Genomic DNA, 19,342 nt, shown 5'->3' on the forward strand with positions numbered 1-19,342 from the left:
TCTCAAAAAAGGCCCACACCAAAGAACTTTTGGAATAACGCACAGAGACAGCAGCACCCTGCACATGCGGAGCTTTGCGGTGTGATGCAGTCAGTGTGCTGCCCTTAGGCTGGCCCCTGGAGGGCATCCTGCCTTGTTGGTGATGTGCCTCCTCCTCCTCTTCCTCCTCCTCTCTCCTATCAGGCACCCACGTTGAGTCAGTGGCCTCATCATCCCCTCCCTCCTCATCACTGGAACAAACCTGGCAGTATGCATCAGCAGGGGGAGCATGACTGCCAGATTGCTGTCCTTCTTGGGCACCCCCTCTGTCCGTGCTCACGTTACTGCCTTCATCTAGCTCAGTATCATCATCAGAGCCTTCTAAACGCTGGGCATCCTCCTGGAGCATGTACCCAACACTGTGGTCGAGGGACTCCTCAGGAGGACGTGATGGGGCTAGGGAAGGAGTCACTGATGACATTGAGCCAAGGGAAGAGGCCGCGTTGGCAGCTGCTTTGCCAGACAAAGTACCCTGAGCATGGGTGGGGGAGGATGAGGAGGATGAGGACGGCTTGGTCATCCACTCGACCAAGTCTTCCGTATGTTGCGGCTCAACACGGCCAGCTGCCGAAAAAAAGGCCAAGCGTGTCCCACGGTCACGTGCTGATGAGGATGCACCGTCTCCACGACCAGCACCGTTGCCTCTAAAGGAAAAAAGGAAATGCAGCTCACAAATACTCTTGCTCTGGAATGTCACCGCCCTAGTAAGAACTGGTTCCAGGTGCTGGCTTTGCAGTGAGGTAGAAGGAAATCCTGGATAGCCGCACTCTGGGATAAGGACATCTTTATTTCAATAAAATCCAACAATACAGTCAATTGCAGAGACGTACAGGTTGGTAGACTGCTAACGCGTTTCACATAATTTGGATGCTTATTCGTAGCCTCTAAACACAGAGCCTGCTTTCCCTCTTTTATTGGCTTGTGACTGTCTGCCTCTCCTTGTTGGCCTTCCAGACATACTAATGGCCTGTAGCTGCACTAAGCTGGGATATATATCTATATATATATATATCTGTAGATATATATATTTAGATATATATATCTATATAGATATATACTGATACTGCAGCTAGCAAAATCAGCTGCCTGCCTACAGTATGAGAACACCACCAACCTTCTACAGGTAGCTTTAGCTGAACACTGTGCAGAGGTCACACTACACTAACGTGTAAATAATTTAGCTGCCTGAGGTAGTGATAGGATCAGGAAAACACCACCAACCTTCTACAGGTAGCTTTAGCTGAACAGTGCAGAGGTCGCACTACACTAACGTGTAAATAATTTAGCTGCCTGCGGTAGTGATAGGATCAGGAAAACACCACCAACCTTCTACAGGTAGCTTTAGCTGAACAGTGCAGAGGTCGCACTACACTAAAGTGTAAATAATTTAGCTGCCTGCGGTAGTGATAGGATCAGGAAAACACCACCAACCTTCTACAGGTAGCTTTAGCTGAACAGTGCAGAGGTCGCACTACACTAACGTGTAAATAATTTAGCTGCCTGCGGTAGTGATAGGATCAGGAAAACACCACCAACCTTCTACAGGTAGCTTTAGCTGAACACTGTGCAGAGGTTGCACTACACTAACTTGTAGCTTTAGCTGAACACTGTGCAGAGGTCGCACTAAAATAACTTGTAGCTTTAGCTGAACACTATGCAGAAGTCGCACTGCACTAACTTGTAGTTTTAGCTGAACACTGTGAGGAGGACGCACTACACTAACTTGTAGCTTTAGCTGAACACTGTGAGGAGGATGCACTACACTAACTTGTAGCTTTAGCTGAACACTGTGCAGAGGTCACACTAAACTAACCTGTAGCTTTATCTGAACACTGTGAGGAGGATGCACTACACTAACTGTAAATAGTCTAGCTGCCTGACTGTGGTACTAATACGATCAAAAGAACACCAGCAATTTTCTTCAGGTAGCTGTAAATACTGTAACAAGACAAGCCTGCCTGTCAGTAGGAAGATAACAGGAACGGATCTAGCTAAACTGAATACAGTGTATATATATATATATATATATATATATATATATATATATACACACACACACAACACCTGGGATGCATATATACTGTATATATATATATATATATATATATATATATATACACACAATACACTGTAAGTGCAGCTAACTGACTGACTGTCCTGCCTAATCTATCTAACTCAAATGAAATGACACTGTCTCTCTCTCTCTCTCAGCACGCCAGAACACACTACACAGGGCCACCGTGCAGGCGGCCTTATATAGTGTGGGGCGTGTTCTAAACCCCCTGAGCCATAATTGGCCAAAGCCACCCTGGCTATGGCCAATTACAGCTCTCTCTACTGACGGCGCTGTGATTGGCCAAGCATGCGGGTCATAGTGCATGCTTGGCCAATCATCAGCCAGCAATGCACTGCGATGCCGCAGTGAATTATGGGCCGTGACGCGCCACACGAATTTGGCGCGAATGGCCATATCGTTTGCAATTCGACGAACGGTCGAACAGACGATGTTCGAGTCGAACATGGGTTCGACTCGAACACGTAGCTCATCCCTACCACCAACATAGTGTTTCACAAAGGTACAACGATGGACCGTAATATGCAATACATTTGTGACATCTTGAGTCTGGGAAGCATCCAGGAAGGATGCTTCCCAGACAAATGGATAGGAGTGAGTTCCATATTGTGGGTGCTGTATGATAGAATGCACAAGATACAAAAGATTTGAAAATGACTCTGGAAGGATGTAATTTTCCATTCTTTGAGGAGCGAAGGATGCAGGTGTTGTGTATTACGAAACACCTGCTGTGAAGGCGCAAGGAACCCCACGTGACCGGAGGTGTGAGGGGACATGTCCGTGTCACCTCAGAGCGCTTTCACAGCCAGACGAGGAGCCGGCTGACAGCCGTGTCAGGATGAACTGGTTCCTGTAGCATAGCCGCTATCTATATCCTGACCCGTCTCTCTAATCACACCTCAGGTTCGGGGTTTGTGGATGATGTTGCTGTCACTCCAGACAACCTTCTTGTGGCCTCTGAGTTCAATGTAGATCAGGGGCATGGCTTCCTCAATGATCGGGAGTCATTCAGAGGCAATCTTTGTGGGAAGAGAGGTGATATCGGGCTGAAGTATACAAAGACCCTGGCAGGGGTATATGCCACAAGCGGTTACGATCTCCTTAAAAAAGAGATCAATGTAGCTGGTAAGCCGCAGTTATTTTCCAGGTGGAGGAATCTTTTTCTATCCCTGATCTCTCCTTCTGAGGTGTTTTTTCTGTTTGAAGTCACCAATAACCAGCGAATTGAGGACATCACACATTTTGGAATTAATCATATTGCTCCCTATGAGGACTTTCTGCTAACCAGAACTGTACTCAGGACATTTCAGAGATATACTGTGTAGTCTAATTTATAGTACATTTGTTCTGATCACATGACGTATATGGTTATCTTATAGATTTGTGTCAAGCATTATACTGAGAGCAACCACACTTTCCACCTAATATAGTTATATGAGGATTTTCAATTATTTCCCTTGTTTAATCTCATGTTGCGCAGCTTTTTCCTTTTGTTGTGTATGGGTTACCATGAGTTCAGTCTGATAGGTGGGGCGCAAGTGATTTAGGGCTTTATAGGTAGGCCAATTACAGGAGATCATCCATTGGGTTGGTGGGCAAGTAGAGTGGCTGCTGCCTTCTGTACCAGCTGCAAAAAAATTAACTTCACTAGGACCATAGTAGTGGAAGTTTCATTAATCCAATCTGGATGATACAAAACCATGGATTAAATTTGGCATATCCTCTGCTGTAATTAGATGTTTGATACTTGTAATATTCTTAAATTGGTGGAAGGAGGATGTAATAGTAAATTATATATGTTGCTTAATGGATAAGTCAGTATCCAGGATCACACCCAGGCTGTGCACATGGTCTGATAACATAAAATTTGTATTACCAAAGTTTAAATCAGCTGGATGTGTTTGCTGCCACTTTAATGTTAGCTTCTGGCTTCCAGTTACAGACACTTTTGTCTTGCCTAGGTTCAATTTCAACCAGTTACATGGTCTTACATAGCTCTTGTATGTCAGTAAGACACCTGTCAAACTTGGTCACATGGTCACCAGAGTCTGGTCTGAAAGACAGGTAGAATTGTGTGTCATCTGCATAGCCATGGTAGTGTTAGGAGAATACCTGTAATGAGTGGAGACCAATGGCCGACAATGCCAGACAAGCTCAGTTCTCGGGTCTGCAAGAGATTGGAAAGTCTGAATAACTAGACCTTTGATCAGTGTTGGGGTCACAAGCCAAGGTTGATGCAGGAGAAGAGTCTCGTAGTTAGGGTCCCAAGCCAAGGTCGATGCAGGAGGAGAGTCTCGTAGTCAGGGTCACAAGCTAAAGTCGATGCAGGAGGAGAGTTTCGTAGTCAGGGTCACAAGCTAAAGTCGATGCAGGAGGAGAGTTTCGTAGTCAGGGTCACAAGCTAAAGTCGATGCAGGAGGAGAGTTTCATAGTCAGGGTTACAAGCCAAAGTAGTTTCCAACAGCAATAGTAGCTCCAGTAGTAAGCAGGATCAGACCACAATAATCTGGCAACAGGAAGAGCAGAGGCAAGGCTTATATAGGAAGTTCATGGGAGGAGCAAGTAGTTCAGGGTTCAACAGCAATCAAGACACAAAGCAGGATTGTTCCAATGGATCAGGTAGGATTATCCAATAGATCAGGCAAGGAGCTGTCCAGCATCCCAGATAGCTCAGTGTGAAGAATCCCTGAAGAATGCCAGACACAGAAGAGGTCCCAGGTTTGAGCCCAGGTCCTGACAGGTAGCTTAGACAATGGTGTTGGGTGATATCTCCCAGTGGAATCAAGTATATGGCAATCAACAATGATGACAGAATAGAGTCCTGTGGCACCCCACAACAAAGTGGAGGTGAAGAGGTTGAGGGTACTCCTGCAGTACCCTTTGTGATCCCTCTGACAATTTGACAGTTTGAACCAGCTAAGCCACACCGCAGAGCAGCTTTAAGTGATTCCGTAAGATGTTATGTCCACACATCCACCGGTTTAGACTGTAGAAGGCCAAGATATTTGAATCCAAGGATGACTGATAATGGCTTCCTTAAATTGGTGTTCAAAGATCCCTGTGTCAGGAGAACACTGTGCAGTTTTTAAGACCACTAGACTAATGTGGCTAATCCATGCAAACAGTGGGCCTGTTAGACCTGGGCCAAGGTCATATGTAGTTGGTCAAAGCCCTTTGATGAAGGGCACACTTTCTTCAATATCAATACTATCAACTGTCCATAGGCTTGATTATGTCTATATTAATGCACCCTCGGAGGACTGCTGATTTTTCAGGCTTACGTTCAACCCTGATTGAGGAGACTTTTTATTTAAAAAGTAATGAAAAAACTCATATCTTATCTTACCTTATCTTACATGGATGGGCATAATAGGAGGAATGGATGATGCTGGGTGGGGATGGGCATACTAGAGGGATGGATGATGCTGGGCTTGGACGGGGATACATTATAGAGAGGGAATGATGATGCTGGGCATGGATGGGCATACATTGTGGAGAGGGATGGATGATTCTGGGTGTGGATGGACATACATTGTGGAGAGGAATGGATGATGCTGGGCATGGATGGGCATACATTAAGTTGTAAGAGTGTTAAAATAAAAGCGGGTACACCAAAGGACTCAATGGGATGGCCAGTGGGTGGATTTGGTGGGACGGCCAGTGGGCGGGCCCTGGGGAATGTTGGTGGTCAGGCCCTGGGGGGCCCAGGCCCAAAGATGTGTAAGGGGCCCCAGAATTTCTGATGGCTGCCCTGGGTGAACCATCCAATCCAGTTACTGGCAGCCTGAAAAAGATCAATGAGAGGCTGACAGCAGCTGTGTCTGGAACAGTTGGCCCAGAGCTTCAAGTGCTATTACCATTTAAGGCAGTATGCATCCAGGCGTGAGTGCCCAGAATACAAGAAGTCTACGTTCCTGGCATTGGGCAGTGTGCATGGAGCCTTATTGTACTAAGCTGCATAGCGGTGTGTGGAGAGAGGCTTGATCTTGTCAGGAATACCGGGCCATGCTTTGGCACATCCAGGATCTCCTCGAGACCCAGTTTAGAGGTAACATTTGTAAAGACAGCTGTCTTCATTTACAGGTTCCTCTTTCTTGTGTGAGATGAAAGATCAGTACAGAAATGCACTAGACTAGACAGTGGTTTTGACCATACAACTAGGTATCTAGTTAGATCAGTTATTTTGAGTCAAAAATTGAAAACATGTTAAGTGTACAGCCTTTTGTGTGAGTGACCGATTATACTTTTTGAGTGAATCCCAGTGCTATTATTGTAAGAAGAGGTTCTCAAATCAGAATTGCTTACTTTGGGTACAATGTTGCATGCCAGAGTAATTGTCAATCAAACTATCATGGTGCTAAAAACTGGAAAGTGGTTGGCAATGAAGGGGTATTACAGGCTGGTACTCAAGTAGTTAAATACATCATAATGCTATGTTTTCATAGCAGATGTTTAAAATAGGCAGTTGAGTCTAACACCATCTCTTTATAGAACAAGAAAATTAACAATATACAGTATACCTGGGCCCAGACCAGCGGTGGTTAACGTTCTTGACATAATGGGCCTCAAGTATGGCAGGTGAGATCACCAAGGGACCACGCATAAAATTTAGTGAATGCAACGCTACAAAAAAAATAACTGTCTGAGACTGCAGACATACAACTGGAGATGGTCAAAGACTGTAAACATTCTATAGGAGCAGTAGAAAACCAGTGTCATGTGTTACAACCCAACTCCACGCAACTAAAAAGTCACCCCTTGCAGTGGGGTTGCACCCAAACTGCAAAGGTTGATAGCTTGTTTTGTCTAGGGGAGAGGTGAAACTGTTTTACTTACCTGATCTTCTGCTCCCCCGGCAGATGGTGCTCCCCTGGCACCATCTGCCGGGGGAACAGATGTCTTGATGACGTTAGGACCTTAGAATGCTGGAGTGTGGGGGAGAAGAAGCTGCCGAGACTGGTCTAGGGGAGTAGCATGTAAATGTTTTATTTTCTTGTTCCCCTAGACCAAAACAAGCAATTAAACTTTGCAGTGCAGGGACAGTCCCACTGCAAGGAATACATTTTTTAGTTGCCGGATTTGAGCTTTAAAGTGTTACTAAGCCCAGGACCCTGCATTCATTATATCTGGTCTCCCACAGTACACAGACAATGGAAATGCAATAGTTTTAGTAAACATAAACAGCTAAATATCTTTTCTCCTCAGCAGTATATAGCAGTCTTCTGACTTCTTTCAGTGCCTGGTTAAAGCTTGTAGGAGTTCTCAAGGAGTTTTCATTCTCTCCTGATTGTCCTATAAGGCTGCAGGACCCCTGACCCTCTGCCTGGACAGTGCTGATTGGCCCTGTGCTGATCACATGCACCCTTCCAAAAAAAATAAAAACCTCTTTAGCAATACACACCAAACTGAGCATGTGCAGAGTGCCCCCAAGGCTCTGTTCTATCAGGAGATGGTTTGAGGACTGTGGAAGAAGGGGAGGATCAGAAGACAGTATCAAAAAGCCTTTTTACACAATGCAGAGGACTAACCCCTTAGGTTCCACAGTGAATATAATGCCGCGTACACACAAGCGAACTTTCCAGCAGACTTGGTCCGGCGGACTAGACTCCATCGGACAATTGTGTGGGCTCCAGCGGACTTTTTTTCCCCCAAAAGTCCGACGGATCTGGAAATAAAACATGTTTCAAATCTTTCCGACGGACTTGAGTCCGGTCGAAAAAAACGCTCGTCTGTATGCTAGTCTGGACTAAAACCGATGCTAGGGCAGCTATTGGCTACTGGCTATCAACTTCCTTATTTTAGTCCGGTCATACGTCATCACGTACGAATCTGTCGGACTTTGGTGTGATCGTGTGTAGGCAAGTCCGTTTGTTAGGAAAGTCCGCTGAAAGTCCGTCGGATAGACCATCAGACCTAGTCTGCCGGAAAGTCCGGTCGTGTGTACGCGGCATAACTATCATGCTTTACTGCATATACAGACTGATTTTACTGTTGTGGGATTAGTAACAGTTAAAGGGACAGTCATAGACTGTTGACACTGTACTTCAGAAAAAAATCCACTTTTACAGTCCAGTTACAAGTGCTCAGTACAGCCCTGTATTTGATATCCCTTCAGCAATATTCTTTATAAAAGAGAACAGAAAAACAAAAAAGGGAAAAGAGAAGGGGAGCAAAAAGTAAGATAGTGTGAAAGAAATAAAGCAAGCTGTTAACTACTAGAAAACCTTCTATAGATTAATTTTCCTTCACTGTCCTGGATGAAGATCACAGACTAGTGTCAACAGAGGCCCAAGAGGAAGCACAATAAGTACCAAAGGGCCGCATTAGGCCCACGGGCTACAGGTTGGGCACCAGGGACCCAGACTACCAGTTACTTTACAAGTGATATGAATTCAGCCTCTGTTATGCATCAGGAAAATCACAAGCATTGCTAATGGATGAAAAGTAAGATCACAAGCCAGTTAATCTGTTTCATTTGCTAAGCCTTAGACTATCTGTGCAGCGATCACATGCTCCTGGCATGACCTCATCACAACAGGAAGAGGAGTTTGTCATGCACTTACAGTGTTACAATACGTTTTACTATACAATTGGATTTTACAAGTTACGCATCGGATGCATTGTGCTTAGTGATTATTCCAGGAAACACATGGAATATCTCCCCAGATCATTGCAGAGAGATGGCCGTTGCTTTATTCCTAAAAATGTGTAACTGAGGCCCAACCAAACCTTGCACATGGGGCAGTGAGGTTAACAATTTTACATACACTCAAAAAATGTGTTTTTCACTACATAGTATATTACACACGTAGTGCTTGTGTCATTAGCTATATAGCTAATATTGCCGGGTATTCTGGCTTTCTCCACAAAAGAAAAAATTACAATAAAACAGATAATTATGAACCAACCAAACTCAATATGTTCTCCGAGATGTTATTTTCGAGAACTACGGCAATAAACTGTTACAAAACGTTATAGTTTTATGCTGGTACATTAGTGCCATCTAATGGTCAGACATTTAAGTAATTTTAAGGCCAAGTCCACCTTTTGCAAAAAAACAAATAAATGCAACTGCATTTATTAATAATACATGTGCATTCAGAATTTTTTTTTGCATTGAAACCTGCATAGAATTGATAAGTGGGTCACCAGCAATGTTCTGGATCCTGGAGACTATTCATCCAGGAGCAGATCCGTACCAAGGTACGGCTAGAGTTGCCACCTTTTCTTCTAGCCAAAGCCGAACACTTTAGTGGCCTGGGACACCTTGGGTGCCCCAAGGAGCGTAGTAATGTGGTGCACATAGCATGCTGCATCGAACAGTGGGTGTGGCCAAATTGCCCTTGTTGTCCACCTCCCGGTGATGCCGAACCTGCCCCCAGACAGCTGCCTGCAGCAGATATGTGTGTGACTATCTTGGTTACTTGGCGAGCCACAGCCTGGTCTGAATAATTTTTCCGGGTTTTCAGTCCGCCAGAAACTCGGACACGTGATTCGGACTGTCCGGGTGAATCCTGGACAGGTGGTAACCCTAGGTACGGCCCTTCAGTTATGGAGCTGGAGGAAGTATGAATGGACTACAAGGGTAGTGATGTCACCACAATCCTATTATTTGAATGGAACCAATTTACAGAATAACATTTATTATGACTTAGAATTAAAAGAGAAGTAAGGACTTTTTTAAAATTTAGAATCATACTTACCTAGGTGGATGCTGCATATGTCTCCCATCGGCTCTAAAACTGAGAACCAAAAGATTAAACACCGCCGATCGCTCAGTTCTCAGGGCTCCCTGAGAGCTGGTGACTGTCAGTCACTGCTGTCTGCTCTGCCCCCTCCTCGCTCACTGGTGTGCTGGGCTGTGGAGGGGACGGGAGCAGCCGGGTCAGGCTCTACGCAGCTCACTGAGCCGGGTGCCGCTCCAGGGATGTGGGCGGATCCATTCTTCATTGTGACGATCTTGCCCGAGCCTGGACCGGCTCTGTGACATCAGCGGGCTTCAGCCCACTGTCTGCTGAAAACAGGTCACAGGAGTGCAGAACAAACTGCACTCCTATAATCCACAGGAGAAGTACAGCCAAACAAGCTTTGGCTGTACTTTTCCTTTAAAACCTAGGAGTTTAGAGGGGAATGCAGTTTGTTTTTAGGTAGCATGTAGAGGAGATTAGCTTAAAGATACCCTGTAACTTCATCCTTTCTGGGAAGAGTCACATGACTCTAGATAGCCCTCTACTCCTCACTCAGGTTTATTTCAATATACACTCCTTGGCCACCACCCTCCCTCTAGTCTTCTCTCTGAACTATGGTTGCCACCTGCCCGGGTTTCACCTGGACAGTCCAGGTTTTGAATCATGTGTCCGAGTTCCAGGCGGACTGAAACCCGGACACATTATTCAGATCGGGCTTTAGCTCCCCAAGTAACCAAGATAGTCACACCTGTCTGGGGGCAGGTTCAGCAACACTGGGGAGCAGGGTGACGATGTCAGCAAGAGAAATTTGGCCACACCCACTGTTTTTGGCTGCGGCACGCTATGTGCACCGCATTACTACTATCCTTGGGGCATCCAAAGGTGTCCCTGGCTGCTAAAGTGTTCAGGTTTGGCTTGAAGAAAAGGTGGCAACCCTACTCTGAACACTGCCAAATGGGTATGGTGGTGTAATAGGTCCAGTAAAGCGCCAAATGAAAAAACCTTAGTCCAAAATCTTTATTGTTCAACTGGTTACAACATGCAAAAGTACTTCTGAGTCTATTTAACATTTTGCTATTTCCCCCAGCCTTGATGAGGGGGCATGTGTGGTGCCGAAACGCGTTGAGGTCCTTGGCCCTGCTGTTGTAACCAAACAATAAAGATTTGGACTCCTAACGATTTTTCATTTAACGCACTCTAGGACATATTACACTTGGGTTTCTCAAGTCAGGTAAATTTCCTCTTCTGGGGGGTCTACGTCTTTGTTGAGCTGCTGAATACAGGCCAAGTAATGACTTTGTCCACATTTTGATAACCTGTGAAAGTCCATATTCAGCTCCCCTCTACCGCTTGAATATGGGTATAGGGGGAGCAGTAATGTCATCCACCCGGGGCAGCTCCAACACTATCAACATCAAAGCTCACTCATAGAGGACTCCTGGGCAGGTGACACCATCTCTTACATTGCAAATAATCTTACCAATGTCTGATCATGTATTGGACACCTTATGTATAGTTTAGTGATCACAATCACAGCTTCTTGGATGACTATTATCCTTACCTTTTAGAAGATCATAGGCTCGGCTGACATCATATTTTCTTGCCCGTATGAATCGCAGAAAGAAACTATCTTCCTTCTCGGCAACCTTCTCTGCTACAGCTTTACAAAGGTCATCTCCAGTGCTGGCTTTCTCCTTTACTATTGACCGCAGCTCCTTCACTGCTGATTCTTTTCTCTCATCTGTCTCATTTAATTCATCTTTAGCCTAGTATAAAAAATACAAAAAAAATAATCATACATAATAAAATCATTATTCCCCATGCTGCTAAAGATGGGATCTATGGGTGTGTATAGCTTTACAAACAAAACTGTTAATATTGTATTTGTGATAAGTTATAGTGTTGTCGAAGAATGCTCTGTGTACACATTTTACACAATTCTTTTAGGCTCCATTCACACCTGTGTGCGACTTGTCATGTGACTTTGGACACTAAAGTTGCATGATAAGTCACACCCCATGTTTTTCAATGACAACTGTTCAAATATGTGCGAACTTAAGTTGCAGCAACTTTAAAAAGGTTCCTGCACAATTTTGGTCTGACTTTCATGTGACTTGAGTGCCATAGACTCCAATGTAAACCATCAAAAGTCACATAAAAGTCGCACCTGAATGTTCTACATGCGACAGTTGTGCAACAGTTGTCCATTATCCTTGGTCAAAGCCTAATTTGCATCCAAGTCACACCCATCCAAAGTTGCACCAAAGTTGCACTCCAAAGTCGTAGGACTTTGAAGTTGCACAGGTGTGAATGAAGCCTTAGAAGTTAAATTGGCCATCATCAAGGCATATTAAAAATACAGGCAGTCCCCGAGTTACGAACGGGTTAGGGACTGCCGGTTTGTTCTTAAGTCGTATATGTTCGTAAGTCGGAAGCGCATGCGCAGAACGGCAGAGACGTAGTTTTATGATGTTTTCCGGTGCTCTGTCAAGTAGCCGCGCATGCGCAGACGTCGCTTTTGGATGTTTTCCGAGGTGTCCGCCGTCGAAAAGTGGCCGCGCATTCACAAAACGTCAAGCCGCCTCCCGTTCGTAAATAGGAGTCGTTCGCAATTCGGAGGTTCGTAACTCAGGGACTGCCTGTAAGGAGTTTATCATTTATTTACAGGGTTGGCAATAATCGTGAGATTTTGATGAAATTTCACCATATCCGTGATTAGCTAAGACTTAAAGAATATGCAAACCCAACATTTCATATTCCTGATATGTGTCTGCTGTACCATGTATCCTGTTCTCTTTGTATGGCTTCCTTTGTGTGAAACCCCTGGTGTTCCTGCCAGTCCCTCTGCTTTACTGACACACCCGACACCCTGGCGCAACCAATCACTGGAAAGATCAGTGTACTGCTGATTCTCTCTCCCCCCCCCCCCCAACTCTTATGCAGCTGAGTACACAGGGAATGTGATCACCTATAAAAAAAAGGGGGGGGGGGGATATTTATAATGTTTTTTTCTATCTATACACAAATATTTTGCTTTTACAAGGTGAAGGCTTACATATACAGTACTTTAAAGATGAATTCCAGATATGGATATTTTACCTTGGTCAAGCTTGGACCCATGTAACTATGTATATACCAAACCTGGCTGATGCCCCTGAAGCTGTAAATCACTGAAATAGACATTGCTACTCCAGTGATCTCCACTTGCTTCTGGGTCCTGTGGTGAGTGGTTCCCCTGTTGCATTCTGACCACAGGAGGTTGGCTGCTCGACCCGGGTTCCATTTAGAGAATTAATACAAAGCGTTCTCTGATTGGACGAGGTGGAGAAAGTGATGTCACCGCCCTGTCACCTTAAAGTTAAACTTCTAAATTTGAAACTTAGAAAAAAAAAAGTTTCCCTTGCAATTGGACCCTGTCACACTGCAAGGGTTAAATGCTTGGGGTAGAGGGATAGGTTGTAATACTAACCTTAGGCTGGCCATACATGATACCATTTTCTGGTACAATTTTTTTTTACATATGCCAAAACCATGTAATATGAGGTCAGGCCTAAACACTTTAAATTTGTATGCAATCAGGCGGACCCTTACACCACAAGAAAAATCTAAAGGAAATTGAATAAGAAAATTATATAACGTATGGCTAGCCTTACTAATTGCTTTGAAGCTCAGAACTTCTCCCCGATGCTTGGGATTTTGCTATCCTCACTTACAATGCAAGACCTCATCAGCGTGGATTCTGTGGAACCATCGGCCACAGGCCTGAAGAGAAGAGGCTTTTCTGAACTGGTCGTACAGGAAATCTTGCCGGAGCAAGGAATAAGGTAAGTATTACACCTTATTCCTCTACCCCTGGGCAAAATTTAGCATTCAACCCTTGCAGTGGGGGGGCTCCAATGCAGGGAAAATGTTTGGTTTCTGTCTGAAGTGGGGGCTTTAAATCTTATATTACAGTGCATCCAGAAAGTATTTAAAGCTTCACTTTTTCCACATTTTGTTATGTTACAGCCTTATTACAAAATGGATTAAATTAATTTTTTAACCAAAAACTCTACAAAGAATACCCCATAATGACAATGTGAAAGAAGTTTGTTTGAAATCTTTGCATTAAAAATAAAAAACAAATCCCATGCACATAAGTATTCACAGCCTTTGCTCCATACTTTGTTGAAGCACCTTTGGCACCAATTACAGCCTCAAGTCTCTTTAGAGTTTGATGCTACAAGCTTGGCACACCTATTTTTGGGCAGTTTCTCCCATTCTTCTTTGCAGGATCTCTCAAGCTACATCAGGTTGGATGGGGATTTCTCCAGAGATGTTCAATCGGGTTCAAGTCTGGGCTCTGGCTGGGCCACTCAAGGACATTCACGTAATTGTCCCATAGCCACTCCTTTGTTATTGGCTGTGTGCTTAGGGTCGTTGTCCTTTTGGAAGATGAACCTTTGCCACAGTCTGAGGTCCAGAGCACTCTGGAGCAGGTTTTCATCAAGGATGTCTCTGTACATTGCTGCATTCATCTTTCCCTCCATCCTGACTAGTCTTCCAGTTCCTGCCACTGAAAAACATCCCCACAGCATGATGCTGCCACCACCATGCTTCACTGTAGGGATGGTATTGGCCAGGTGATGAGAGGTGCCTGGTTTCCTCCAAACATGATGCTTGCCATTCAGGCCAAAGAGTTCAATTTTTGTTTCATCAGACCAGAGAATTTTGTTTCTCATGGTCTGAGAGTCCTTTATGTGCTTTTTGGAAAACTCCAGCTGGGCTGTCATGTGCCTTTTACTGAGGAGTGGCTTCCGTCTGGCCACTCTACCATACAGGCCTGATTGGTGAAGTGCTGCAGAGATGGTTGTTCTTCTGGAAGGTTCTTTTCTCTAAACAGAAAAATGCTGGAGCTCTGTCAGAGTGACCACAGAGTTCTTGGTCACCTCCCTGACTAAGGCTTTTCTCCCCTGATTGCTCAGTTTGGCTGGGCGGCCCGCTCTAGGAAGAGTCCTGGTGGTTCCAAACATCTTCCATTTACAGATGATTGGGGCCACTGTGCTCATTGGGACCTTCAATGCTGCAGAAGTTTCTCTGTACCCTTCCCCAGATCTGTGCCTCGATACAATCCTGTCTCAGATGTCTACAGACAATTCCTTGGACTTCATGGCTTGGTTTGTGCCCTGATATAACTCTAGAACCTTATATAGACAGGTGTGTGCCTTTCCAAATCATGTACAATCAACTGAATTTACCACAGGTGGACTCCAATCAAGTTGTAGAAACATCTTAAAGATAAATATTGAATGTCATGGCAAAGGCTGTTAAGACTTATGTATATGTGATTTGTTCCTTTTTTATTTTTAATACATTTGCAAAAATTTAAACAAACTTCTTTCACGTTGTCATTATGGGGTATTGTTTGTAGAATTTTGAGGAAATTAATGCATTTAATCCATTTTGGAATAAGGCTGTAACATAACAAAATGTGGAAAAAATGAAGCGCTGTGAATACTTTCCGGATGCACTCTAGAGCAGATCAGGCATTAGGTTTGGCAATTACCTACATTTTAGGGAGTTCTTTATAAATAAAACTTTATAAAAGAGAATGTGAATAAGGGAGAAGTTACTCCTAGTGACTAGTTAGATATATTTTACTCTCTGGAAACAAAGAGTCTACTGGTCACCTTCACAATTTTTTTCACAGTCCCATTTCTTGTGTTTTTTATAAGTAGGCCCCCAAGGTTGATGTTTCTGTTTTTGCCACCTACAGCTTGCTTACCTTCTGTACTGTGTGTTCTGGAACCTTCTCACATTTGCCAAACACTGGGCCATGGTCTTTGGTTGTCAGACGTTCCAACTTGGCACGGAGGGACTGTTCCTCCTCAGTTACTATACGGTATGTTCCTGTCTGGAAATAGAGAACATACATCATCAGTGCAAGGCAACAAACATTTTATTAGGAAAATGGAGTACTGGATGAGGTTGCATAGTGGAGGTCAGAATCCCAGCTGATGGTCTTTTTGGAACATATAATACCAGTATATAAAAATATATAATCATATGTAAATAGTATCTCTTAGTTCAGCAAAAAAAAAAAAAACCTCTCCGGTATCTTCTAAAATCTGTAAACACATTTCCCTTGCATCATAGGGTTAACATGTTAATGCCTTGGCATTTTCAGTTGTCATGATCACAGTGCTGAGGGACATGTACCATCATTAAATGATTTATAGTTTGCATTGTTCTAGGCAAGTGGTCTCCAAACTGCGGCCCAGGGGCCGGATGTGGCCTTTTGCTTGCCTTTATCTGGCCGTTGAGGCGCTATTCCTCCCACTGACACCAATGATGGGGCACTATTCCTCCCACTGACAACAACAATGGGACACTATTCCTCCCACTGACACCAGCAATGGGACACTATTCCTCCCACTGACACCAACATCAGGAATTGGGACACTATTCCTCCCACTGACAACAACAATGGGACACTATTCCTCCCACTGACACCAACACTGGGACACTATTCCTCCCACTGACAACAACAATGGGACACTATTCCTTCCACTGACACCAGCAATAGGACACTATTCCTCCCACTGACACCAATGATAGGCCACTATTCCTCCCACTGACACCAACATTGTGACACTATTCCTCCCACTGACACCAATGATGGGGCACAATTCCACCCACTGACACCAATGGTGGGGCACTGTTCCTTCCACTGACACCAATGATGGTGCACTGTTCCTTCCATTGACACCAATAATGGGACACTGGTTACTCCAATTGATGCTGGGGCATGTTCTACACTTACTGGCTACAGTCCGGCCCTCTCAAGGTCTGAAGGACAGTAAACTGGCCCTTTATTTAGAAACTTTAGAGACCCATGTTCTAGGCTATAAGCCTTAAAGCGGAGTTCCATCCCCCCCACGGAAAAAAATGAAAGTTAGCAGCTACAAACACTTACCTGTCCAGGGAGCCTGCGATGTCGGCACCCCAGCCGGATCAGCTCTCGGGTGCTGCCACTGCCATTCGTCGTCAGGGAAACTGTCAGTGAAGCCATTTGGCTTCACAGCTGGTTCCCTACTGCGCATGTGAGAAACGCGCTGTGCTTTCTAACTGGCCCAGCGGCGGAGGAAGGAGGCGGGGGGGCCTAACTTCCGAGGGATGTTGCCACGGCGCAGTCTCCCAGAAGTGGGGACGGTACCTGTCAACTAACAAACTTACAAACTTCAGGGATCCCAGTAGTGACATAGAAAGATTAGAATCAGAGCAATAGGGGTCACAATAGAGAGTTGGCCAATTTAGGAAATAAAGGGGTCAACTGTTGATTTTTTCTTCAGTGCATGTACATTTTTGTTCACATTGCATAAATGTGTATGTGTTATACAATGGAGGATAGTAAGCAGACAACCCCAATACCAACCTTATCCTAGCCAACCTGGCCAAAAGACTAGCCCCACTGATTGGAGTGTCTCTTGAAGGTGAACTTATGGAATTGTTTCCAATAACGGTTCTTATTTTGACAGGAGAAAATTGCTTGACTACTCCTGGCAACAGTTCCAACTTTGACACAGATTTCTTTGCTCATGTTTTTAAAAATGGCCCTCTTTTTTGTAAATAAATAGACTCATAATGAAGTTCTCTGCCTATTTGAATACAAAATTGTTTTTTGTGTAACTAAAAGCTCGGTGTGTAGTCTCTGAACCCATCAGGAAAATCCATTTGTCACATGACCCAACAAACACAAAGAGAGAGATCCTACAAGACATGGAAAAGCATTCATGCCAACTAAAAGGTATTTGTTTAGAAAACAAATAAAAAGTCAGGAATGGAAAAAACACACAACGGAGTGAGAATTTACAGATTCCAATGAAAGGTTCAATACTTACAATGTCAGACATCTCACTTCTTCGATGTCCACGCAAGAAGCTGGAGAAACAATGAAAGAGAAGGAAATAAAAAACATCCTGTAAAATTTAAACAGCTCATTATATAACTGTATATATATACGATACATGCTTCTCCTTTGTTATAATATGTGTATAATAAGTATTCTACAAGCCCCTTCTTTTCAAGAAAAAGTAGGTATCTTCTCATTATTTAAAGAAAATTGTCAACTGATCCAATTTAGGGCTTGTTCATGTAGTGCCTACCCCCAGAGGGGCCATTGGACATGACCCAGGTCTCTAATAAGCTTGCCATAGATGGTTCGAATTTCAACAGGGTTCCGCCGACCAAGATTTGATCCATCTATGGGCCGGCTGGTTGTGCCTAAGTTGATCCATCGATCGACTTCAGTACAACCAGCCTGCCCATAGATGGATTGAATCTCCGCCGGTCCCTGTGATCCATCTATGGCAAGCTTTAGTCTAGGGCACGTGTGTGAAACCATTTCACACCCAGGGGAAGGGATGGAAATCAGATATGGGCAGCCTGTGAAAGAGAGCTGAACCCTGCACACTATGCATAGCACACCACTAAACCCTACACTCTGTATATAGTGCACTCCTCAACACTGCACTCTATACACAGCACACCCCTGAACTCTGTACACAGTGCACCCCTGAACTCTGCACTCTGTACACAGCACACCTCTGAACTCTGAACACTGTACACAGCGCACCCCTGAACTCTGCACTCTGTACATAATGCACCCCTGAACTCTGCACTCTGTACATAGCGCACCTCTGAACTCTGCACTCTGTACATAGCGCACCTCTGAACTCTGCACTCTGTACATAATGCACCCCTGAACTCTGCACTCTGTACATAACACACATCTGAACTCTGTACATAGCGCACCCCTGAACTCTGCACACTGTACGTAGTGCACCCCTGAACTCTGCACACTGTACATAGCATACCAATGAACTCTGCACTCTGTACACAGTGCACCCCTGAACTCTTCACTCTGCACATAGTGCACCCCTAAACTCTCCACTCTATAAATAGTGCATCCCTGAACTCTGCACTCTATACATTGGGCACCCCTGAACTCTGCACTCTGTACATAGGGCACCCCTGAAACTTCACTCTGTGCACAGCGCACCCCTGAACTCTTCACTCTGCACATAGCACACCCCTGAAATCTGCACTCTATACATATCATACCTCTGAACTCTGCACTTTGTATGTAGCGCACCCCTGAATCTTCACTCTGTACACAGCACACCCCTGAACTCTTCACTCTGAACATAGTCCACCCCTGAACTCTGCACTCTGTACAAACTGCATCCCTGAACTCTGAACACTGTACACAGTGCACCCCTGAACTCTTCACTCTGCACATAGTGCACCCCTGAACTCTACACTCTATACATAGTGCACCCCTAAACTCTGCACTCTGTACATTGGGCACCCCTGAACTCTGCACCCTGTGCACAGCGCATCCCTGAACTCTTCACTTTGCCATAGCACACCCCTGAACTCTGCACTCTATACATATCACACCCCTGAACTATGCACTCTGTATGTAGTGCACCCCTGAACTCTGCACCCTGTAAGTAGTGCACCCCTGAAACTTCACTCTGTACACAGAGCACCCCTGAAC

At 44.6% G+C, this 19,342-nt stretch overlaps 1 protein-coding gene across 1 annotated transcript in view; it reads right to left on the reverse strand.

Moving 5' to 3' along the window:
• The window catches only part of RLBP1 (retinaldehyde binding protein 1), an 88,733-nt gene that overhangs the window by 57,773 nt on the left and 11,618 nt on the right, over positions 1–19,342 (reverse strand). Inside the window, exons 2-4 of the mRNA XM_073618446.1 lie at positions 17,682–17,721; positions 15,566–15,694; positions 11,363–11,567 (exon numbers count right to left, since the gene is read on the reverse strand). Of these exons, the coding sequence (XP_073474547.1) occupies positions 11,363–11,567; positions 15,566–15,694; positions 17,682–17,693 (346 nt within the window). The 5' untranslated portion in view covers positions 17,694–17,721. The remainder of the gene's footprint in view (positions 1–11,362; positions 11,568–15,565; positions 15,695–17,681; positions 17,722–19,342) is intronic.

This window comes from Aquarana catesbeiana, linkage group LG03, assembly GCF_042186555.1.
Source record: "Aquarana catesbeiana isolate 2022-GZ linkage group LG03, ASM4218655v1, whole genome shotgun sequence".
NCBI lineage: Eukaryota > Metazoa > Chordata > Amphibia > Anura > Ranidae > Aquarana > Aquarana catesbeiana.